At 38.5% G+C, this 22,400-nt stretch overlaps 1 protein-coding gene across 3 annotated transcripts in view; it reads right to left on the minus strand.

Moving 5' to 3' along the window:
- TARS3 (threonyl-tRNA synthetase 3) overlaps positions 1 to 22,400 on the minus strand; it is a 65,290-nt gene that overhangs the window by 9,302 nt on the left and 33,588 nt on the right. For all 3 annotated transcript variants that reach the window (XM_047863598.1, XM_047863597.1, XM_047863596.1), the window contains 5 exons: positions 12,081 to 12,247; positions 11,064 to 11,226; positions 4,884 to 5,021; positions 1,228 to 1,305; positions 1,043 to 1,143 (listed from right to left, as the gene is read on the minus strand). In XM_047863598.1, the coding sequence (XP_047719554.1) occupies positions 1,043 to 1,143; positions 1,228 to 1,305; positions 4,884 to 5,021; positions 11,064 to 11,226; positions 12,081 to 12,247 (647 nt within the window). The remainder of the gene's footprint in view (positions 1 to 1,042; positions 1,144 to 1,227; positions 1,306 to 4,883; positions 5,022 to 11,063; positions 11,227 to 12,080; positions 12,248 to 22,400) is intronic.

The following is a 22,400-nucleotide window of genomic DNA, read 5'->3' on the forward strand; positions in this document are numbered from 1 at the left end:
CTAAAACTCAACACAAAAAACTCCCCAAATAATCCAATTTAAAAATGGGCAGAAGACATGAATGGGCATTTTTCCAAAAGAAGACATCCAGATAGCAAACAGATACATAAAAAGATGTTCAACATCACTTACCATCAGGGAAATGCAAATCAAAACTACAATGAGATATCACCTCACACCTGTCAGAATGGGTAAAATCAATAACACAGGAAACAATTGGTGTTGGTGATGTGGAGAAAGGGGAACCCTCTTGTACTGTTGGTGGGAATGAAAACTAGTACAGCCACTCTGGCAAACAGTACGGAGTTTCCTCAAAAAGGTAAAAATAGAACTACTCTACAATCCAGCAATCAGACTACTAGGTATTTACCCCAAAAAGACAAAAATACTAATTCAAAGGGATACATGCAACCTGACATTTATAGCAGCATTACCTACAATAGCCAAATTATGGAAACAGCCCAAGTGTCCATCAATCAATGAATGGATAAAGAAAAAAAAATCACACAATAGAATATTATTCATCCATAAAAAAGAATGAAATCTTGCCATTTGCAATGACCATGGATGGAGCTGGAGAGTATTATGCTAAGCAAAATAAGTCAGTCAGAGAAAGACAAATGCCATATTATTTCACTCATATGCAGAATTTAAAAAACAAAACAAATGAACAAAGGTGGGGGAAAGAGAGAGAGGCAAATCAAGAAACATACTCTCAACTATAGAGAACAAACTGATGGTTACCAGAAGGAAGTGTGTGGATGGGTTAAATAGGTGAGGGGGATTGAGGGCACTTGTGATGAGCACCAGGTGTATGGAAGTGTTGAATCACCATATTGTACACCTGAAATTAATATTACATTTATGTTAATTAACTGGACTTTAAAACTTAAAAAATAATTTTAAAAAATGAGTATATTGCAGATATACTACTAGACATTTACTAGCCTGTATATTAATGTTTATTTTTATATTGCTAACATTCAAATGACAAATAATTAGCATATTAGTACTACATTATTTATCATATTCAATTACTCACCTAACATATGTAAGGTTAAATCTCACTGGTAGTTGGAAGTCCAGCTGAATTGTAGCACATTGATGGTATCTGCCAATAGCATCCTTGATTTTTATATCAATCTGTAAATTAAATGGTGTTTACTTAAAGACAGCTTTTACTTTTCCTTTAAATTTTACTCTTTTTGAGGCATAGAGTCTACTTACTTTAGGGCCATAAAATGCTCCATCTCCAGGGTTCATCTTCCATGGTTTTCCAAATTCCACCAAGCTGTTTTGTAGTTGCTATTTTTTTTTTTTTTAAAGAAGAGAACATTTAAAACTTCCATTTCATTGTACATTTTTTTTTGGCCACATAGCTCAAAAAAGTAAGTTATTGCAAATTTTAATTATATTCTATTTTAGCTCAACATATATTTATTGGGCATGTTTTATATCCAATAAACTACTGAGCAAGGACTACATAAAGACGATTAAGTTGGTACTTGCTCTTATACACACTGTAACTGGGAAAATTAAAAGATAATGTACTAAGTTGTTTCAGTGAATTCCAGGCAAGTGTTTAGGGAGGGATTACTTCACCCTCCTGCCAGTGCAGCCCACCCCGCCCACACACTTCCCAGCTCTTTGTAGGTGAGGCCTCCACACATTAAAAGGCATGAAAGCTTTAATCTTTCTCCTTCATCCACTCTGTGTTTAGGTGGGTAAAAAGGCCAAAGGAAAGGGCCTTGCCACTGGTCTCTTACTTTTCTTCCACCTCCATATGTGTGGCTGGGGACAGGTATCCTTTATGATTTATGCAGGGGTGGGAGCAGGAGGCCCACTTGGATCTTCAGCCTGACACATATGTTCTTTCACTGTAGCTTGTAGTGAAGACCCTCAGTACTTATAGGTGATTGGGTATACACGTAAGTATTAATAAAAGTGTCTTTGGGTCTTCTGGCTATTCCCTATGCCAGCCTCCTTGAGAAGCACCTGTGCACTCCTAAGTCCCTGCCCAGCATACCACCAAACCACTATCCAAAGTCCTGTCAACACCTTGAGATATTGGTGCCCATGAAGGGGGCAACATCTGGGAGTAAAATGCTGCCGAGAGAAGTCAAAGCAGTGGTGATGCTGGGGGGCTAAAGCCAGAGTAATCAACAAAGCTGACTCCTGGGGTCCCAGCAGGCTTCCCCAGGATCTCAGTCAGAGTGCATCAGGAGCTGGTCTTGGCTGAGATCCCAGGAGGCTCCCTCAAGGGCCTGATCCTACTATAGCAGCTTGCATTCTACTTTGGACTGGAGAGGGATACAACCACAGACGCACTTCACAGGCTGGCAAGCCAGCCTCAGCCTTACTCTGTTTCTGAAAGGAGAACAGACACTGGAATATCCTCCCAGAAAAAATGAGGCCCTGCTACAGCAGGCAACTAAGTGATGGGGAGAAGTTAGGGAGCTCCCAGGGAGGAAAAAGAAAGGCCAGGTTTTGGGGAAGAGCATAAAGCAGGTGGCACTGATCCTCAGTGAGCCTCTGAGGACAGAGTAATCATAAGGCCTGACAGGAATAGCCAAGGCTAAGAAAGCTTTCTGTTTATGCAAGGTATGGGAGGAAGTGTCTGTCTGAGAGGAGACTGAACCATTGTAATTCACATATGTGGACACTGACTGCACTCTGGCAGAGGAAAAATCAAGATCTCCTTCTCTCTCTTGATGGTTCTCTATTCTCCTTTTCCAGGTAAACCAAGTCTCTGGCTCCCGATACACTGTGGTATGGTGCTGGGCTCTGCACATACTGATTTGTTTGGAACTGTGATGTGGGCTTGTAATGTTCTTAAGGATCTTAATGACTCTGGAAACTCTGGAAAAGTGGGATGCAGGAGAGATCTGGAGTGGTTCTAGCTCCCTGGAGCTTGTAGATTTACATAAGTTCCAGTAGCAGAGGCCAGACCAGGTCTGCTGAAGCATCAGCCCAGACTCCCTTCAGACTTATCTGAGTGGGAACTCTACAGCTGAATTTAGGTTAAATTAAAAATTTGGAGATAGAACATTCAATTCCCATTTCTTTTGGATTTTAATTTCCACAAGAAAAAGTTGATTTCCTTTAGGTCACAGATTTCCTGATGAAACTTAATAGGAAGCAGGACTCACATCATTTCAATCTAGGATATTTTTTGCTCCTGACATTTTGGTTATTTGGGCAAGCTTTCATCTGATGGTCATGCTGTATAGCTCCCTAGTGATCTTTGCTGGGTTCCATAACTACACACAATCTGAGACAGAAAATAAGGTAATGATGAATTGCTGACCCAGGAACAATTTGGCCTTGGGGCTGACTTAACTAATGTCTCTTTCAAAGCATTTTATATATATGAATTTCATATATATGAAATATTATATATATAATATCTATTATATATATGAATATATATAATATGTATATGTATATTTCATATATATATATGAATATATATATAAATACATATTCATCTCACTGATTCCCAGATCAGGGGTAGACATCATGAGAGAAATTCCCCCAGAGTGGAAGGATTCTCATCTCCTAAGGGAACAATCAGTCAGCTAAAAGAGCAAAACAATGGTGGAACTGCCCACCCATTCTCCCTGTGCCAGGCCCACACCTGGTTCATCCACCTTTTAGCCCCCTGCACTCCATGAATAGAGTGATGATGATGATGATACTACTACTACTATTAATAAAACGAACATCTAACATTTACTGAACACCTACATGTGGCTGGCACTATGACAAACTTCTCATATAAATTATTTCACTTAAGCCCATCATAACCTTATGAAGTAGGTGTTATCACCATTATCATCATCATCATCATAATCATCATCACCATTTCACAGACCTTAATGCTTCAAGATTTCTATAATTCACTCATGGAGCTAACCTCTGAAACTAGGCAAAAAAGAGTCCAGAGCCAAGCTTTGTGGCCTCATTTCCTCTTCCTACTTCCATGTGGCTAGGCAGGTAAACTGAGTCAGCATCCTGGGGCAGGGTGTCTAATTTGACTTTCTTCCTCCGTGCAAAAGACATGGAAAAAGGTCTATTTAGGATGGGCATGGGGCAGTGGGGAGGAGAAGGGTCTAATCAGATCTCAAGCCTAAACTGCTTCTACCCAGTCTCTGCCTGCCTCAGTGCCTAATAGAAAACTAATTGTTACACTATCATACAGTGCTCCTCTGATTTTTATTCCTTAAAGATTTGTGTGATAAGCATTTATGAGTATTCCATGAAGAGGTGGACCAAAAGGCTGGTCAGGGATTAGGCATTCCTGGGGTGTCTGGCCATAATACCATATTCATTTCTAGTAAAATCTGACACAGGAGATACACTATAGCCTTTTCAAGTTTGGTGAGAAAAAATAAGCAGCATGGTGAGCTCCTTAATCTTTGTTTTCCAAAGCTGAGATGTGATATGTGAGTCTCTGGGTGCCTCTCGACAGAGGACGGCATTAGAGGCTGTGACTTTGCAGGGGATTCAAACATTGGGTGTGTGCATCTACATCTATGAGTCACACTAAGATGGATCAACGAGCAATAGCTTAAAATAAGCTGCACACACACCAAGAGTGCCTGCAAAGCAGAGGATTCCTTTAAAAACACGGGAAACTGGTATTAGTGACTGACATTGAAAGAGCACAAATAAAAAGTGTTTGAAACAAACGTGAGGTATTGTTATTATCACTGTTACAAAGAAAACTGGACAACCACCTTCTACAATCTTCACATCCTGTAACTTCCAATTTAAACATTTCTGTTGCAAAGCACTGTCACCTCCTCATGCAGGGTACCTGCAGAAACTCGGGTGGTTTCCATGCTCACGGAAATGAAGGGGCGCACTTTGTCTCTCCCTACCTTTTCAGCTTCATCCCATATCTCTACTTCTCCTAGGAAGTTTTCAGGCCTTGTTGACAAATTTAATTGAAAGGAGAAGCCAAATGTTGAGTAAACGGATTGCAAAAACTCCAAACACCCCTTTATTTCTTCTTCAATCTGAAATGAGAGCAAATGACATGTTCTAACTAGTTAACACCAAATCAAATCAATTTCTGGCATTTAAAAGAATTCTCCGTGTCAGATAGAAATAAGGCATGTTTTTACTATACAGCTGATGACACTGTTTTGGTTGTTCATCCATTCCTTACTCAAATACTCAAGAAATGTCCACCGCACTCCAGGCGTGACCAGGCAACCAGCGGCTCCCAGTCCAGACAAGGCTACCTCACCATGAGCAATGCCACACAAAAGGGGGAAGAGTGGCTGTCCAGAGGGAGTGATAGCCAAGCTGCTGCGACAACAGGATAAGTAAGAGTTCTCCATGGAAAGCGAGGGGAGGAGCTTCTGGAGCAGAGGAAATGCTAAGAGTGAGGGCCTAGAGGAGAGAGGGGCAGGCTAGGGCAGGGCAGCTCCAGGAAGCTGCTGTGGGACCACGTTGTGTGTGAGACGGAAGAGTGGCACAGAAGGGAAGTTGGTAGGTGATCAGTCTAGGGGCAGACAGGGACCAGAGAAAATTAAGGATCTTTAAAGTCAGGGTAGTGTCTGCACTTTTTACCCTGAGAGCAATGGGAAACCAATGAAGGATTCTTTAGCAAGAGACAAACACAATCCCATCTGTTCCTTTCATGGGAAGTGGACTGGCAATACTAGAAGCCAGGCCCATTGGGAAGCTGGTAGGGTCATTTAGGAGGGAGATGATAGTAGTTTGAACCAGAGAGAAGCAGCTGGAATGCAAGGAATTTGTGCTAAGTGCTGGAAATTCAGGAATGGATGAACAAAATTATTCAGGAATTAACAATACATTTAGGGAGAGCTATCAATAGGGCTTATGGTTAATTGGACATGAGGAGTAAAAAGTAAAGGGCACCTGGATTCCTGGCCTGGGCAGTGGACAGGACGTTGGTGCATCCGCTGAATGAGTGACCAGGGAAGGGTGAGGCAGTGGTGTGAAGGCAAAAGCGGGGACTGATTTTACACATGGCAAATGTGAGGATGCTTGTGATGGCCAGGGAGACATGTCTACCAGGCCCTGTCAGATTGAGATCTGGAGCTCCAGAGGGACAGCTGAGATGCATGTGAAACTGGCAGCTAGCTGAGCCTACGAAGTAACTGAGGCCCCAGAGAGTGTGGTGAGATCAGAGCTAGGGGCTGTGAGGGTGTGGGGAAAGGAGGGCACATTTAAATGCAAACGGGATAGCTGCCCCCAAAACCAGACACATTTAGGAGAGAGGAGACAGGCAAAGATCTGTGTTCTGTCACTATGGATCAGTTTGAATTTTTCAGATGTTTTATCCATGGAATCATGCAGTAGATGCTCTATTTTTGTCTGGCTTTTTTCACTCAGAATAATTATTTGGAGATAGATACACTTGTGTTATAAGTATCAATAAATCATTCCTTTTTTTTTTAAGCTTATTTATTTATTTTGAGAGAGACAGAGAGAGAGAGGAAGGGAATATCCCAAGCAGGCTCTGTTGTCAGCACAGAGCCCAATGCAGGGCTGAATCTTAGGAACAATGAGACAATGACCTGAGCCAAAATCAAGAGCCAGATGCTTAACTGACTGAGTCACCCAGGTGCCCCTACATCATTCCTTCTTGTTTAGTAGTTTTCCATTGTACCACAGTTTCTTTTTATTTCCACCTATTATTGGGCATTAGGGTTATTCCTATATTGTGGCTATTTCAGATAAAGCTGCAATAAATGTTTGTGCTCAAGTCTTTGTAGGGATGTGTGCTTTCTCTTTCTCTTGGGGAAAAAAAAAGGAGTGAGATGGCTGGGTCATACAGGAGGTGTGCATTTAACTTTTTAAGAAACTAGTGAACTGTTTTTGAAAGTGATTGTACCATTTTACATTCCCATGAATGGGCCTGTCATATGGTGGATTACATTGACAGGTGTTCTGACACTGAATCAGCCTCACATCCCTGGAGGCTAAACCTCAATTGCTCATGATGTGGAATTATTTTTATATATTGTTGAATTCTATTTGCTAATATTATGTTAAGGACTTTTACATCTGTATCCATGTGGGATACTGGTCTGTAGTTTTGTCTGGTTTTGGTATTGGTTAAAAGTAGCTTCATAAAATTAACTAGGAAGTATTTTCTCTTCTATTTCAGAACAGAGTATACAGAATTGGTACTAATTGTTTAAATGTTCAATAGCATTCAGTGAAAAAATCTGAGCCTAGAGATTTCTTTTGGGGAAGTTTTAAAATTATAAATTCAATTTCTTTAATAGTGACAAAGCTTTTCAAATGATCTATCAGGTGATTTTATGGTAGTTTGTACTTTTTAAGGAGTAAGCTCATTTCAACTAAATTGTCGAGCTGATTTATGTAGAGTAGTTTATTACATTCATTTATTATGCTTTTGATGTCTTCAAGGTCTTTAGTGATATCCCCTATTGATTCCTGATATTGGTAATTTCTGTCTTCCCAGTTTTTTTCTTTCTTTGTCTTGAAGGAAGTTTGCCAATTTTGTTAATCTTTTTAAAAAAAGTTTTTTAACTCATTAATTTTTCCATTGTTTTTCTGTTTTCAATTTCATTGATTTCTGCTCTTGTCTTTATTGATTTATTCCTTCTTATTTTAGGTTCATTTTGCCCTTCCTTTTTTCTAGTCTTGCAGTGGGAGTCTAGATATTGATTTGAGACTTTTCTTCTTTTATAATACATGTATTTAATGCTATTAACTTTTTAGCACTGTTTTTGCTGTGCCCCACAAATTTTGAAATTATATTTCCATTTTAATAGATTATTTTAACCATCTACATTTAATATGTTAGGACTTAAGTTTGTCTTTTTTGTTGTTTATATTGTTTCCTTCTTGTACTGTCTTACTATTCATTTTTCTTTTCTTTTTCCTGCCTTTCTATCGCCTAATTTAGTATTTTTTAGAATTCCATTTTTATTTATCTATTTTTAGCACATACCTATCTGTGTATATTTTTCCCCCAGTGGTTTCTCTAGATATTACATAACAGTTTACTGATGTCATCATTTTATCACTTCAAGTACAGAAACCTTACGTCCCTTTACTCCATTTATAGTATAATTTTCTTAGATGTTTCTTCATACATATGCTGAGAACCATATCAGACAGTGTTATAATCTTTGCTTCAACCATCAAGCATAATTTAAACTCAAAAGGCAAAGGGAAATATATTTATCTTTCTTAGAGTACTTCCTAGAGCCATTATTTTAAGGTAGGTTTTGATTTCCCCTTCATTCCTGAAGGATATTTTTTATGGATATAGAATTCTGGGTTGACAGTTCTTTCAGCATTTAAAAAGTGTTGTTCACTTCCTTCTAACATCCATGGTTTTTGATGAAAAATTTCCTTTTGTGAAAGAAAAAATTTTCTTAAAGATAATGTTGATCTCTCTCCCATTGCTTTCAAACATTTTCTTTATCATTAGTTTTCAGAAATTTGGCTATGATGTGCCTTGGTGTGGATTTCTTTGGGTTTATCCTTTTGGGAGTTTTCTCAGCTTCTTGAATCTGTAGGCTTATGTCTTTTGCCAAAGTTGGAAGTTTCAGCCATTATGCCTTTGAGTACGTTTCACCTACATCCTTATTCCCCTCTTCTTCCAGAACTCTGGTAACATAAATATTAGGCATTTTGTTTTAGTTCCACTAGTCTCTGAAATTTTGTTCATTTTTATTTCAGTCTCTTCTCTTTGTTGTTCAAACTAGGTAATGTCCATGGTTGTCTTCAAGTTCGTGGATTTTTTTTTCTCTGTCCCCTCCATTCTGCTCATGAATCCATCTACTATTTTATTTCAGTAATTATATTTTTCACTTCTAAGATTTCCATTTGGTTCTTCTTTAGATCTCTTATTTCTTTCCTGAGATTTTCTATTTCTTTGTTGAAACTTTTTTATCATTTGTTTCAAGTGTGTCTGTAATTGCTTGCTAAGGCATTCTTATGATGGCTCCTTTAAACGAGATATTTTAGTGAGATAATGCTAATATCCTTGTCATCTCCACATTAGTGTTCATAGATTGTCCATTTTCATTAAGTTGAGATTTTCCTAGTTCTTGGCATGATGTTTGACTTTTGATTTATAAAATTTAAAGTTTGGGCAGTATAAGACCTTTAATTTTATTTAAACCTTCTGTTTTAGTTGGCTTCCACAGACTTCACTCCAACTAGAGGATGAAGTACTTCCTGGTTACTGCAAAGTGGGAATAGATGGTCTAGGTTTCCCACTGGGGGGCCATGACTGCTGGTGACAGTGGGATTTCTGGTACTCCACTAGGTTTCCTCTGATAACACCTTGTCAGGGAGGAGTATCTTGTTACTGTGGCCATTACTGACCACATTGAGTTCGTGGCCTCATTACTGTGGGGTGGTAGTAAAAGTCCTATCTTTCCACTAGACCTTCCCTGACACCACTCAAGCAGGGAGGCACCTTGTTACTGCCAGATGAGGGTGGAAGTCTATGCCCACATGATACTCCACTGATACTATAAGGTGTGTGGGAGGTCTTTGTTAACGTCCAGCAAGAAGTGAAAAATAGGTATTATTTTTTCTTCCAGTGCTTGGTAGAATTCACCAGTGATTCCATAATGGCTTGAAGTTTTCTTTGTGCAAAGCCTGCTCAGTTCCAATTCAACTTCTTTAATAGACACAGGGCTAGTCAGATTATCTACTTCTTGAATGAAGTTTGGTAGTTTGTCTTTCAAGGAAATTTGTCCATTTTATCTAAGTTGTCAAATTTACTGGTATAAAATTGTTCATAATATTGCCTTGGTATTCTTTTACTATCTATAGAACCTGAAATAATGCCATGCCTCTCATTTCTAGTATTTTTAATTTGTACCTTCTCTTTTTCTTCTGATCAGTCTAAAAGTTTATAAATTTTATTGATCTTCTCCGAGAAATAGACTTTGGTTTTTACTGATATTTTCATTGTTTTTCTTTTTTTATATTTCACTGATTTCTGTGTTATTTTCTAATATTTACTTCTGATGTAATTTGGGTTTTTTTGTTGTTTTTTTTAGTTTATTAAGTGGAAGCTGATGTCATTGATATACATATTTCTGATATAGGCATTTAGTGCTACAAATGTCCCTCCAAGTATCATTTTAATGGCATCCCATAAATTTTGATGTATTGTATTTCATTTCATTTGATATATAATACTTTCTAATCTCCTCTTTGATCCATGTATTATTTAGAAGTGTGTTATTTACTTTCTAAATATTTGAGGATTTTCCAGATAGCTCTCTGTTACTGATGTCTACTTTAATTCTCCCGTGACCAGAGAACATATTTTGTGTGAATTGAATCCCTTTAAATTTGTTGAGAATTTATTTAGTCCCAGAATATGGTCTATCTTGGTAATTTGTGTGCACTTTCAAAGAATGTATACTCTGCTGTTATTGGTTGAAGTGTTCTATGAATGTCAATTAGGTCAAATCATTTGATAGTGGCCTTTTTTCATGACAATTTTTATTTGAAAACCTGAAAAAGTAAACTCTCACTTCTTTTTTTTTTTTAATTTTTTTTTCAACGTTTATTTATTTTTGGGACAGAGAGAGACAGAGCATGAACGGGGGAGGGGCAGAGAGAGAGGGAGACACAGAATCGGAAACAGGCTCCAGGCTCTGAGCCATCAGCCCAGAGCCTGACGCGGGGCTCGAACTCATGGACCGCGAGATCGTGACCTGGCTGAAGTCGGACGCTTAACCGACTGCGCCACCCAGGCGCCCCGTAAACTCTCACTTCTACATAATGTTGAAAAACAAACAAAAAACCACACAATTCTACCAAATCCCTTAAAATATTCCACTTAGTGTATTTAAGTTAATAAAACTGGAGGAAACTTTAAAGAAAAAAATAATACATTTCATGACTAGAGATTACTGATCTGTTACCCAAATTAGAGGATCGCAAAATGTTAGATCTGAAGGAGACTTCAGAGATAAGACCAAAGATCTTATTTTACAGCGACTCTGAAACTAAGAGATGTGTCCAAGGCAACACACTGAATTTATGCCAACCATGCTTCATCCTGTATTACTGTTTACCTGCTCTACTGTGCAGAAGATGTGGGCATCATCTTGCTGGAAGCGTCTAACTCGAGTCAAGCCACTTAAAGTTCCCGACAATTCATTCCTATGAAGAACTCCAAAATCAGCAAATCTTATAGGCATTTCCCTCCATGATCGTGGACGATGGGCAAACATTAAACTAGAAAAGATGCAATGACACATAGCTTGTACTTAGCACAGCAAAGATTAAGTAATTATCTAAATAATAAGTTACAATGAAGCCTCAAGACTTGTAAACACCTTATTCTGGTTCTTAGATCACCAGTTTAAAAACAAATTCTAGGAATTATTGAACCTTGAATTTATATCACTGCAGTACTCTGAGAAAGGACCCTGTCTGTCCTCTCTTCCAGAAATTCTGTTCCATATTCTTATTTACCCAATGAATTTCCACTTACTGTGTACAATTTACTTCAAAGTCTACTTTTTTGTGTGTAAGTTTATTCATGTGGAGAAAGACAAAGAGAGTGAGTGGGGAAGGGGCAGAGAGAGAGAGGGAGAGAGAGAATCCCAAGCAAGCTCCGCACTGTCAGTGTGGAGCCCAATGCGGGGCTCAAACTCACAAAACATGAGAGCATGACCTGAGCCAAAGTGGGATGCTCAACCGACTGAGCCACCCAGGCGCCCCCTCAAAGGCTACTTCTTAAGTAAAGCCCTCTTGGACACTTCTGTAGGCAGGGCTGGGCAGTCTGCCCTCAGGCTCCAAGAACATCCGGAATGTGCCATTATTTTGGCACTGAACCTAATTGTTTTTTCAACATTTTTATTTATTTTTGAGAGACAGAGAGAGACAGAGTGCAAGCAGGGGAGGGGCAGAGAGAGAGAGAGGAAGACACAGAATCCAAAGCAGGCTCCAGGCTCTGAGCTGTGAGCACAGAGCCTGATGCGGAACTTGAACCCATGAACCGTGAGATCATGACCTGAGCTGAAGTCAGATGCTTAACCGACTAAGCCACCCAGGCACCCCAGATTTGCTTCACTTTTAATACTCACCAATGCCCTGGACAGTTCATGGGCTTAAGGGCAAAAGTGTCCTTTTCAATATCAAAGGTAAACATGTTCTCACTGTAATGCTGCCAGTGGCCTGAGGTTTCCCAGAGCCTGCTGTTGTACATGTTGGGAGAGAGCACCTCTGTGAAGTTACGTTGGTGATATTCCTCCTTTAAGATAAATGCGTTGAATGTTAAAATGTGGCACGACAGATCACAATTCCACACGAAGTAACACCAGGTGCAAATATTTTTAACTTAGGATTACATCTTTTTTTTTTAATGTTTATTATTTATTTTTGAGAGAGGGAGAGGCAGAGTGCAAGCTGGGGAGGAGCAAAGAGAGAGAGGGAGACACAGAATCCAAAGCAGGCTCCAGGCTCCCAGCTGTCAGCACAGAGCCCGACGTGGGGCTCGAACTCACGAACCATGAGATCACGACCTGAGCCAAAGTCAGACGCTCAACTGACTGAGCCACCCAGGCGCCCCTGGGATTGCATCTTATATTAATTCCTGGTTAAGGTGCCCTCAGTTTTAGGTGTCGTACTCTCTGGGTCATGAAGGTTAGATTAATGTACTCTCAGTATAATTTTCATATTAAGTATCTTTATTTTATATTATACAACTGCATATAGTCCATGTTTTAATTCTTTGAAAATTAGTAATTGAAATTATATATAATTACATATAACATCTATTATATGTATTATATACTATTATATTATTATGTATACATAAGCTTTCTGTAACTACAAACTCCCAAATCCTGCTACATTCTAGATAAACAGCAGGATTTTTTCTATACTGAAGAGGTAAAATAATTTCATAACTCAATAACCCTAAATGCTACATTGCATGCAAATTTACTTTTGATCTATTTAGTTTTATCATTATTTTTTAAAGTTTATTTACTTATTTTGAGAGAGAGACAGAGAGAGAGAGAGAGAGAGAAAATGAACAGGGGAGGAGCAGAGAGAGAGAGAATCCCAAGCAGGTTCCAGGCTGTCAGTGCAGAGCCCAACACGGGGCTTGATACCACAAACTGAGATCATAACCTGAGCTGAAATTCAGATTGGATGCCTAACTGACTGAGTCACACAGGTGCCTCTGATCTATTTAGTTTTAAATAGAAATGTAGCTGAGAATTTTAATTTTTATCATATGAAGTGGTTGAAATCTATAAAGTCATGAACTGGCTTTTCTCCCTCCCTCCCTGTAAATGGCTTCCCTACTTCAATCACTGAGGACAGGAAAAGAGAGTCAACCGAAGTACTTAATTTTTTTTTCTTCAGATAGCAATCAGATGACCTTTGTTGCTGGTTTCCTAGGTTCTTACCCTCTGTTAATCGCTTAAGAAATACCTGGTACAAATCTAGACCACCATATTTTAATGAGGTAAAAAAAAATATTTTTCACAATTAAAAAAGTCTAAAACATGACATTTTAAAGTTACTAACACTTAAAAGGATGCTATTTGTTACTCTTTGGCAGAGCATCTTTTCAGCCACTCGTGGATAGCTGGGTGTCAGCCATTCAGTAAGCTGCTTTACCTAGCCTTAATTTTTACTAAATGAGAAAGTTTTAACAAAAGTATAGGTTATTACAAATAGCACTAATTATTTTGTGGCTATGTCAGATACCTCTATATATTCAGATTAAACAAGGTCCCCAAAATTGAAGAACTGTTGGTGTGTTTGCTTATTTGTTTTTACTAGAGACTAGTTTAAAGCTTGGCTCAGAGATGATGATGAATCGATTTTTAAACCACTCTGGGTACAATTGCTATTCATGTTAGCAATTCATGTATTTGGGAATGATTTTAAAGTATGTCTTAGGGGTGTCTGGGTGGCTCAGTTGGTTAAGAGTCCAACTTCAGCTTAGGTCATGATCTCGCAGTTTGTGAGTTTGAGCCCCACGTTGGGCTCTGTGCTGACAGCTCGGAGCCTGGAGCCTGGAGCCTGTGTCTCCTCCTCTCTCTGCCCCTCCCATGCTCATGCTCTGTCTCTGTCTCTCAATAATAAGTAAACACTTAAAAAAAAATTTTTTAACTATGTCCTATGAAGGGAATGTCATTATGTCTACTGTTTACTTAGTTTAGCAAAAACCAACTATTACTACCATCTACATGCCTCATCTCTATATATTATAACATACACATGAAATATATGTATTGTTTTGTCTTTCTTATACACACATGCATACATGTAAGAGAAAGATAAAGCAAACAGGCAAAATGTTAAAAATTGATGAATCTAGATGAAAGATACATGGATGTTCAGTGTACTGCACTTTCACTTTCTGTAGATTTGAATTTTTCAAAAGAAAAAGTTGGGGAAAAATATATCTCATACCATTTCATCAATTTATTTCTCTAAAGAGTAAAGAATATCAAGTGCTGGCAAAGAATACAGCCATGCTGGTTGAGAGGTCTACAGCTCAGTCTGGTCTCCTAAAGAAACCCTGATCGCTTATTCTGAAGATTAAAAATCATATTTCATCCATGGGAATGCAAGCTGGTGTAACCACTCTGGAAAAAAGTATGGAGGTTCCTCAAAAAACTAAAAATAGAACTACCCTACAACCCAGCAATTACACTACTAGGCATTTATCCACAGCATACAGGTGTTTCAAAAGGACACATGCACCCCCATGTTTATAGCAGCACTATCAACAATAGCCAAAGTATGGAAAGAGCCCAAATGTCCATTGATGGATGAATGGATAAAGAAGATGTGATATATATACAATGGAGTATTACTTGGCAATAAAAAAGAATGAAATCTTGCCATTTGCAACTGTGTGAATGGAACTGGACGGTATTACGCTAAGTGAAATTAGTCAGAGAAAGACAAAAATCATATGACCTCACTCATATGAGAACTTTAAGAAACAAAACAGATGAACATAAGGGAAGGGAAACAAAAATAATATAAAAGCAGGGAGGGGGACAAAACAGAAGAGACTCATAAATATGGAGAACAAACTGAGGGTTACTGGAGGGGTTGTGGGAGGGGGGAAGGGCTAAATGGGTAAGGGGCACTAAGGAATGTACTCCTGAAATAATTGTTGCACTATATGCTAACTAATTTGGATGTAAATTTTGAAAAATAAAAAAATTAAAAATAAATAAATAAATAAATAAATAAATAAATAAATAAATAAAAAGAAGGAAGCCCTATACTCAGCTGCTGCTTTATGTAGCCAATGTAGATCATGATTTCTTCCAGCTTAAAAATGTTTCATGTCTTTGACTTACTTCAGGCTTCTAAGGGAAACTTCCATTATCTCTGAGAAATCAGTAACTGAATGTGGCCTCCTCACTATAGGGAGAGTAGCTCATGGCCAGTGATGGCACCCTGCCTCCCCCAGGTCCTGACCAGGCAATCAGAATGCTGGCCAAAGAGACACACTTGCGCTGTTCAGAATGCTTGTATAAAAATCTCACAAACAGCAAAATGGGTGAAGGGGAATGGGAGATACAGGCTTCAAGTTGTGGAATGAATAAGTCATAGGAATAAGATGCACCGTTAAGGAATATAGTCAATGATATTGTAATAACAATGTATTGGCTAGATGGTAGCCACCCTTGTGGTGAGCTTAGCATGAAGTCTAAACTTGTGCAATCACTATGTAGTACACCTGAAACTAATGTCACATTGTGTGTCAACTATACTCAAAGACAAAGTCTCAAATAGCAGCTTATTCACTGATTGAGTTCCCACCGTGGTCTGGCATTGTTGCCAGGGTAGCAAGAGTGAGCAAAACAATCCTATCTGTGCCATCCGTAGGGACAGTTCACCATTGTCCTCTGGTGGGGGACAGATGAAAAAAGATACAATTCCATTACTAGAGTTTAATGAGGGCCTGCATAGGAGAGGTAGAAGTTGCTATCTAAAGCGTCTCTATGTCCACTTTGTTGGTTCCACATTGAGTTTTTCAGTCAAAATTGTAATACATGTCATGACAGAGCACATAAAATGGCACACTGGAAATTATCTCCCTAACATAAAAGAGATACGGATGGTGGGGGAGGGTGGGGTGGGAAAGGGAGCAAGAAATGATGTGATGATGAAAATACTATAATCATTTGACCCTTTTTGACCTTTCAGAGAAGCTTAAATATGTTATATCAAGGGAGGCCACTTAATAAGTGAAACATTGGTATATTTGTCTGACATAAAGTGGGAAAAGGAAGTGAAGAAAACTTTTAGTTTGGAACTAAGGAATCAAATTTTAGTATATTTCCATGTTAACAAAACAGTCTTATTTTTAAAATTAATTACTTATGTAAAGAATATTTTTAAGGCAATGGAAATAACTGTATGATATCATAATGCTGAACACATGTCATTATACATTTGCCCAACCCATAGAATATATATCACCAAGAGAGAACCCTAATGTAAATGAGGGACTTTGGGTGACTGTGATGTGTCAATATTGGCTCATCGATGTAACAAATACATCACTCTGGGTGGCGGGGGGGGCTGTTGTGATGGGGCACACTATGCATGTGTAGGGGCCAGAAGTATATGCGAAATCTGTACCACCCTCTCAATTTTGCTGCAAATCTAAAGCTGTTTTAAAAATAAAGTTTTTATTAAAAAAATCATATTTCATCCTGAAATACTAGTTTCAGGCCATTGAAGGTACTGAATCTCTACCTGTACCTGGTGATCTGGCTACCTGAAAGCACCTAAATATCAGGGCCACAGAGCAATGCTTCCAAGCAATTTTCATTATAAAAACTACAGAAATTCCACTTAAATGACTCCTTCCCCAAGCCACACTAAAATAACAGAATTTTTATAAAAGCAAAAATCTACCAAGGTCAAGGGGAAAGGAGGAGAGATGAAAGCTATATAGTTAAGAATCTGTAAAGTAGATGAACAATTGCCTTGGCAGACCTGGGGAAGCTGAAAACTGAATGGGAGAATCCCAGAAGCAAGTCTGCTTTAGCTGGGTATAGATTTCTAGGTTTCACTTTTTTTTTTTAAGTTTATTTATTTTGAGAAAGAGAGCAGGGGAGAGACAGGAAGAGAGTGAGGACCCCAAGAACCTCTGCATTGCCAGCATGGAGTCTGATGAGGGGCTTGATCCCACAAACCATGAGGTCATGACCTGAGCTGAAATCAAGAATCAGACACTTAATTGACTGAGCTACCCAGGAGCCCCATTTAGGCTTAATATTTTTAAGGCATTGTTTTGTCTTCTGTTTTTTAGTGTTCCATTGAAAATGTCATTCCATTCTGATACCCACCTATGTCTATGGCTTTCTCTCTCAGGAGACTTAGGATCTTTTCTTTATCCATAAAGTTTTGGAATCTCTCAGTAAGGTACCTTAGTTCCCAAGGAAAGAATGCTTTCACCAAAAATCCCAGACATACTTCTGTTGGGATTTGCAACTGTCCCTGGCCCATTTGGGGTCCCCTATGCTAGTTAACCAAAAGGCAAAGAATGACTTGATCTTCTGGCCAGGATGACTGACCCAAATTATTGAGGAGGCTTGTGCTGCTGTTAAACAATGGAATAAGAAGGGCTGTATCTGGAATCAGTGAGGAGCCTTAAGCATTTCCACATCTAACAGTGATAGTCAGTGGGGAAACCCTGGTAACCTAAAAAAGAGAGGATCATGAAGAGCTTGGATCCTGTGGGAAGACAACATCCACTGTTATGGGTTGAATGGTGTCCCTCAAGAAAGGCACATTGAAGTCCTAACCCCAGGACACCAGAATGCGGACTTTTGGGGAAACGGGGCCTTTACAGAGGTGATCATCTTAAGATTTAGTCATTAGAGTGGGCTCTAATCCACTATGACTGGTGTCCTTATAAAAGAGGGGAATTTGGACAGAAACAGACACATATAGAGGGAAGATGATGCAAAGCCACACAGGGAGAAGGCCATGTGAGGGCTGGGGTGGAGGCATCAACAAGCTGAGCATCACCAGCAATGGTTGACAAACCACTGCTAGCTGGGAAGAGTGGAACAAGGACTCACCCACAGGTTCCAGAGGGAGCATAGCTCACCAATGCCTTAATTTACACGTCTGGCCTCCAGAACTGCAAGACAATACATGTCTGTTGTTTTAAGCCACTCTGTTACAGTGCTTTGTTAGGCACTCTATGAAACTAATGCATTTACCAAATGAAATGCTCTGTCCATCTGAGATATTGGAGGGACAAGGAGAATATGGAATGGGTGGTGGAGGAAGGAAGCTCTGATTTATTAACTTAGGCTTTGTGTCCATCTACAGAGCCTGGGGCTGGAACTGTTAACACTGAATTATTTCTTTTCTCTGAATACATGAAGAACACTGATGGTGGCTAATGTCACATTTTAATTTTTGCTGAGACTGAACTGATGTAAATGATACATTGGCTGATGGGACCTTGTGTGAGGAAATAAATAACTTCATGAAAGCAAAGGACAAAAGTGGACACCAAGTAGCAAAGGGATTGGGCTGTGTTGGTTTTTCTCCATTCACCAACCTGAGCCACCCCATCCTGGGATATCTGCCTCCCTTCTCTGCTCTGCTCTGTTCCCCAAAGTCGACTTCTATGGACTCCATCACCAGGCTTACTTGCCTTGAGTTCTAGTTGGGTTTGACTAAGGAGAGGTTCCAAAAGGATCCCAAGGGTAGGAGAAGAGAGTGGTCAGGGTATTTACTCCCTCCTTTCCTACTTCTTCCTTGCCTTGGGTTTATTCTGTCTCTGGCTGTAATCTCCAGTTACAGCCTCTCTTGCACACTTCAAGCTCTCTCTAAGTTCTGGAACATTTTCTCCTCACCTGTTTGGGCCTAGGGGTGGAAGGTAAGGGAGCCTGATGTTGGTAATCCCTGGATACTCTACATTCCCTTCTTAGTTACCTCAACTGGACCCACACCTCTGCAAATATTTTCTTCTCTAGACTCCCTAGAGTTAAACCCTTTGAGTGCACTGTCAGGACTCTCCCTGCACAGGGCTAAATGTTTTGATATCTTATATGTCTGCAAAGACAAGTTTGGTTTGGAAATCCACTGAATCCAAGGTTGTGGCAACAGGAAGCACAAGTTCTCCAAGTGGGTTATTAGAATAAAAAACAAGAGAAGCCACTCCCTTCTATTCCATGATTTTTCTTCTAAAGATAAACATAAATTTACCATATGACCCTGAAATCACACTCCTACATATTTACCCAAGTAAAATGAAAACCTATATTCATACAAAAACCTGTACATAACCATTTATAACAGCTTTATTCATAATTGTCCAAATTTGGAAGCAATCCAAATGTCTCTCAGCTAAGGAATCTGTGTTATGTCCATACAATGGAATACTGCTCAATAATAAAAGGAGACTACCATTAATACACCTATTAGCCTGAGGGAAAGAAACGAGTCTCAAAAGATTATATACAGTGATGATTCTGTTTATATGGCAAAATTTTCAGGATGGAGAACAAATCAATGGTTTGATCAAGGGAGAAAGGGTTTGACTCTAAAGAGGTAGCATAACAGAAATTTTTTGGGTAATGAAGTTGCTGTGTATCTTGAATGTTGTGATAATACAGTTCTGCACATTTGTTGAAAAAGTATGAGTTTTATTGTATGAAATTCTAGAATGAAAAAATTTAAGGAAAGTAAGAAAGATAGAGAACCAGTTGATAGACATGTTCCCGAATACAGGGGGGAAGAGTTTCAAGTAGTGTAACAACAAGATGTCTCTATTTATTTACTATCAGTTTTCCATACAGTCAGTAACCAATATACATCCAAACGTTCACCCATCTTGGCTTGAACATAAGTGGAGGTCATCTCACCCCAGAATCAAAGACTCAGAAACTTTGGAATTTCCTTCTTACTGGGAATAATATGCCCTCCTGCATGACCTTCCACAGAAAGGCAACAGTTCTATTTCTGAGAAAAATGGCCCCACACGATGGACTGTTTCTGCACTATGCTCAGTATCACCTACCCCACTACTCTGGCTACAGTTGACAGGACCTGGCACCAAGCCACAGTCTGTTGATACTGGACGGGCCAATGGCCCCTGAGGTGGCCTGATGTGAATGAGAATCTGCCCCGCATGTACACCCTCTACTGCCTGGTGATTAACCAGAACTGGATCTCTGTTGAAGGACTGTGAGACACACAGAAGGGGTACAGAAAAAAAAAAAAAAGGACACAAATGATCAGACTGAACAAAAAAATAAGACCCAACAATATTCTAGTTTTCAAGAAATGTACATTCAATATAGAAACAGAAATAGGCAGAAAATAAAAGGACAGAAAAATATATATCACACAAGCCCTAACATAAGAAAGCAGTTTTGCCAATATTAATATCAAAGTAGACTTTTAAAAAAATTAGCTTGATGAAGGTCAAATACTGTATGGTTCCACTTACATGAGTTACCTAGAATACCCAAATTCATAGAGACAGAAAGTAAAATGGTGGTTATCAGAAGCTGGGGGAGGTGGGAACAGGGAGTCATTGTTTAAGGGGTTCAGAGATTCATTATGCAATGATGAAAAGGTTCTAGAGAGTTTCAGTTCTGCAAGATGAGAAGAGTTCTGGAAATGGATGGTGGTGATAACTGCAAAACAATATAAATGTATTTAACACAACTGAACCATATGGTTAAAAAGGGTTAAAATAGTAAATTTTATGTTATATATGTTTTACTACAAAATGGCTTTATTTAGGTATAATTTATATGCAATAAAATTCACCAGTTTTGAGTACATGATTCTTAATGATTTTTGACAGATGTATACAGTCATGTAATCTCCACCATAATCAAGACATAGGATATTTCCATCACATCAAAAAGTTCCCTCCAGATCCTCTGTAGTCACCCCCTATCCCTGTCCTCAGGACCCCTAATTGTCTTTCCTATCACTATAGTTTTACCATGTCTAAAATTTCATATAATGGAATCATACCACATGTGGCCTCTGACTGACTTCTTTGGTTTAGCATAAAACCTTTGAGATTATTCCTTCTTCTTGCATGTATCAGTACTCCATTCCTTTTTATTGCTGAGGAGTAGTCCATTACATATCAAGGTTATGCTTATCTGTTCACTAGCTGATGAGACTCTCTGTTGTTTCCATTTTTTTTGCCACAATAAATAAAGCTTCTATGGACATTCAAAGTCTCTGTATAGACATGTGTTTTTATTTTTCTTGGGTAAATAACTAGGAGTGAAATTGATGGGTCACACAGTTAAGCATATGTTTAACTGTAAGAAACTGCCAAACTGTTTTTACAAAGTAGCTGTACCATTTTGCACACAGGCAATGGGAGTTAGAATTTCTCCACATTCTTGCCAAGTTCTAGTGTTTTCAGGGTTTTGTTTTTGTTTTTGTTTTGTTTTGTTGGCCATGGGGAGTGTGTGTGTGGAGGGGGACATTCTAGTGGACATGTAATTATACCTCACTGCAGCCCTAATTTTCATTTCTTTGATGACTAATAATGATGAGCACCGTTTTTATCTGTTTCTCTGTCATTTCTATTAAAAAAATCAAATATCTAGGCATAAACCTGATGAAAAATGTGCAAGACTTCTAAAATAGAAATTACAAAATATTGCTGAAGGAAAATAAAGAACTAAATGAACTGACAAAATTTCCATGTTCATAACTCAATGTGGTTAAGATGTAAATTATCTACAAATTAATCTATAGAGTGAAGGACATTCCAATAAAAATTCCAGCAGTTATTTTTTAGAAACTTGATAAGCATCATATAAAATTTATATGAAAACACAAAGAATGTAGAATAGCCAAAATAATCCTGAAAAACTTAAAATTAAACTGATATTAAAACTTAAAATATAGTTAAAATAAGTACAGTAATCAAAGCAGTGTGGTGTTAGTGCAAGGACAGACAACAAAGGGACAAAAGAATAGAATAAATATCCAGAAATACATAATGACTATTATATGCATATGATCATACAGTTTAGGACAAAGACTCCACTGTATTAATAAATGGTATTGAAGTTCCTGGCTAACCCTATGGAAAAAATGAACCTTGATCCCTCTACTGCACAGAACCTAAAAATGAATTCAAGGTAGATCATGTCCTTAAGTCTGAAAACAAATTCAACCAAGCTTCTAGAATGGAACAAAGAAGAATATTTTCATGACTCCAAAATAGGCAAAGATTTCTTAAACACAGCATGAAAGCACTAACCAGAAAGGAAAAAAAAAAGCAAAACAGGACTTTGTTAAACACGAGAACTGTTGGTTGCAACACATCATTAAGAGAAACAATAAGCCGCAGCCTGAAAAAATATACTCATAATATGTACATTTAGCAAATCATTCATATCAGAATA

The sequence above is a fragment of the Prionailurus viverrinus genome, chromosome B3 (assembly GCF_022837055.1).
Source record: "Prionailurus viverrinus isolate Anna chromosome B3, UM_Priviv_1.0, whole genome shotgun sequence".
NCBI classification, from domain to species: domain Eukaryota; kingdom Metazoa; phylum Chordata; class Mammalia; order Carnivora; family Felidae; genus Prionailurus; species Prionailurus viverrinus.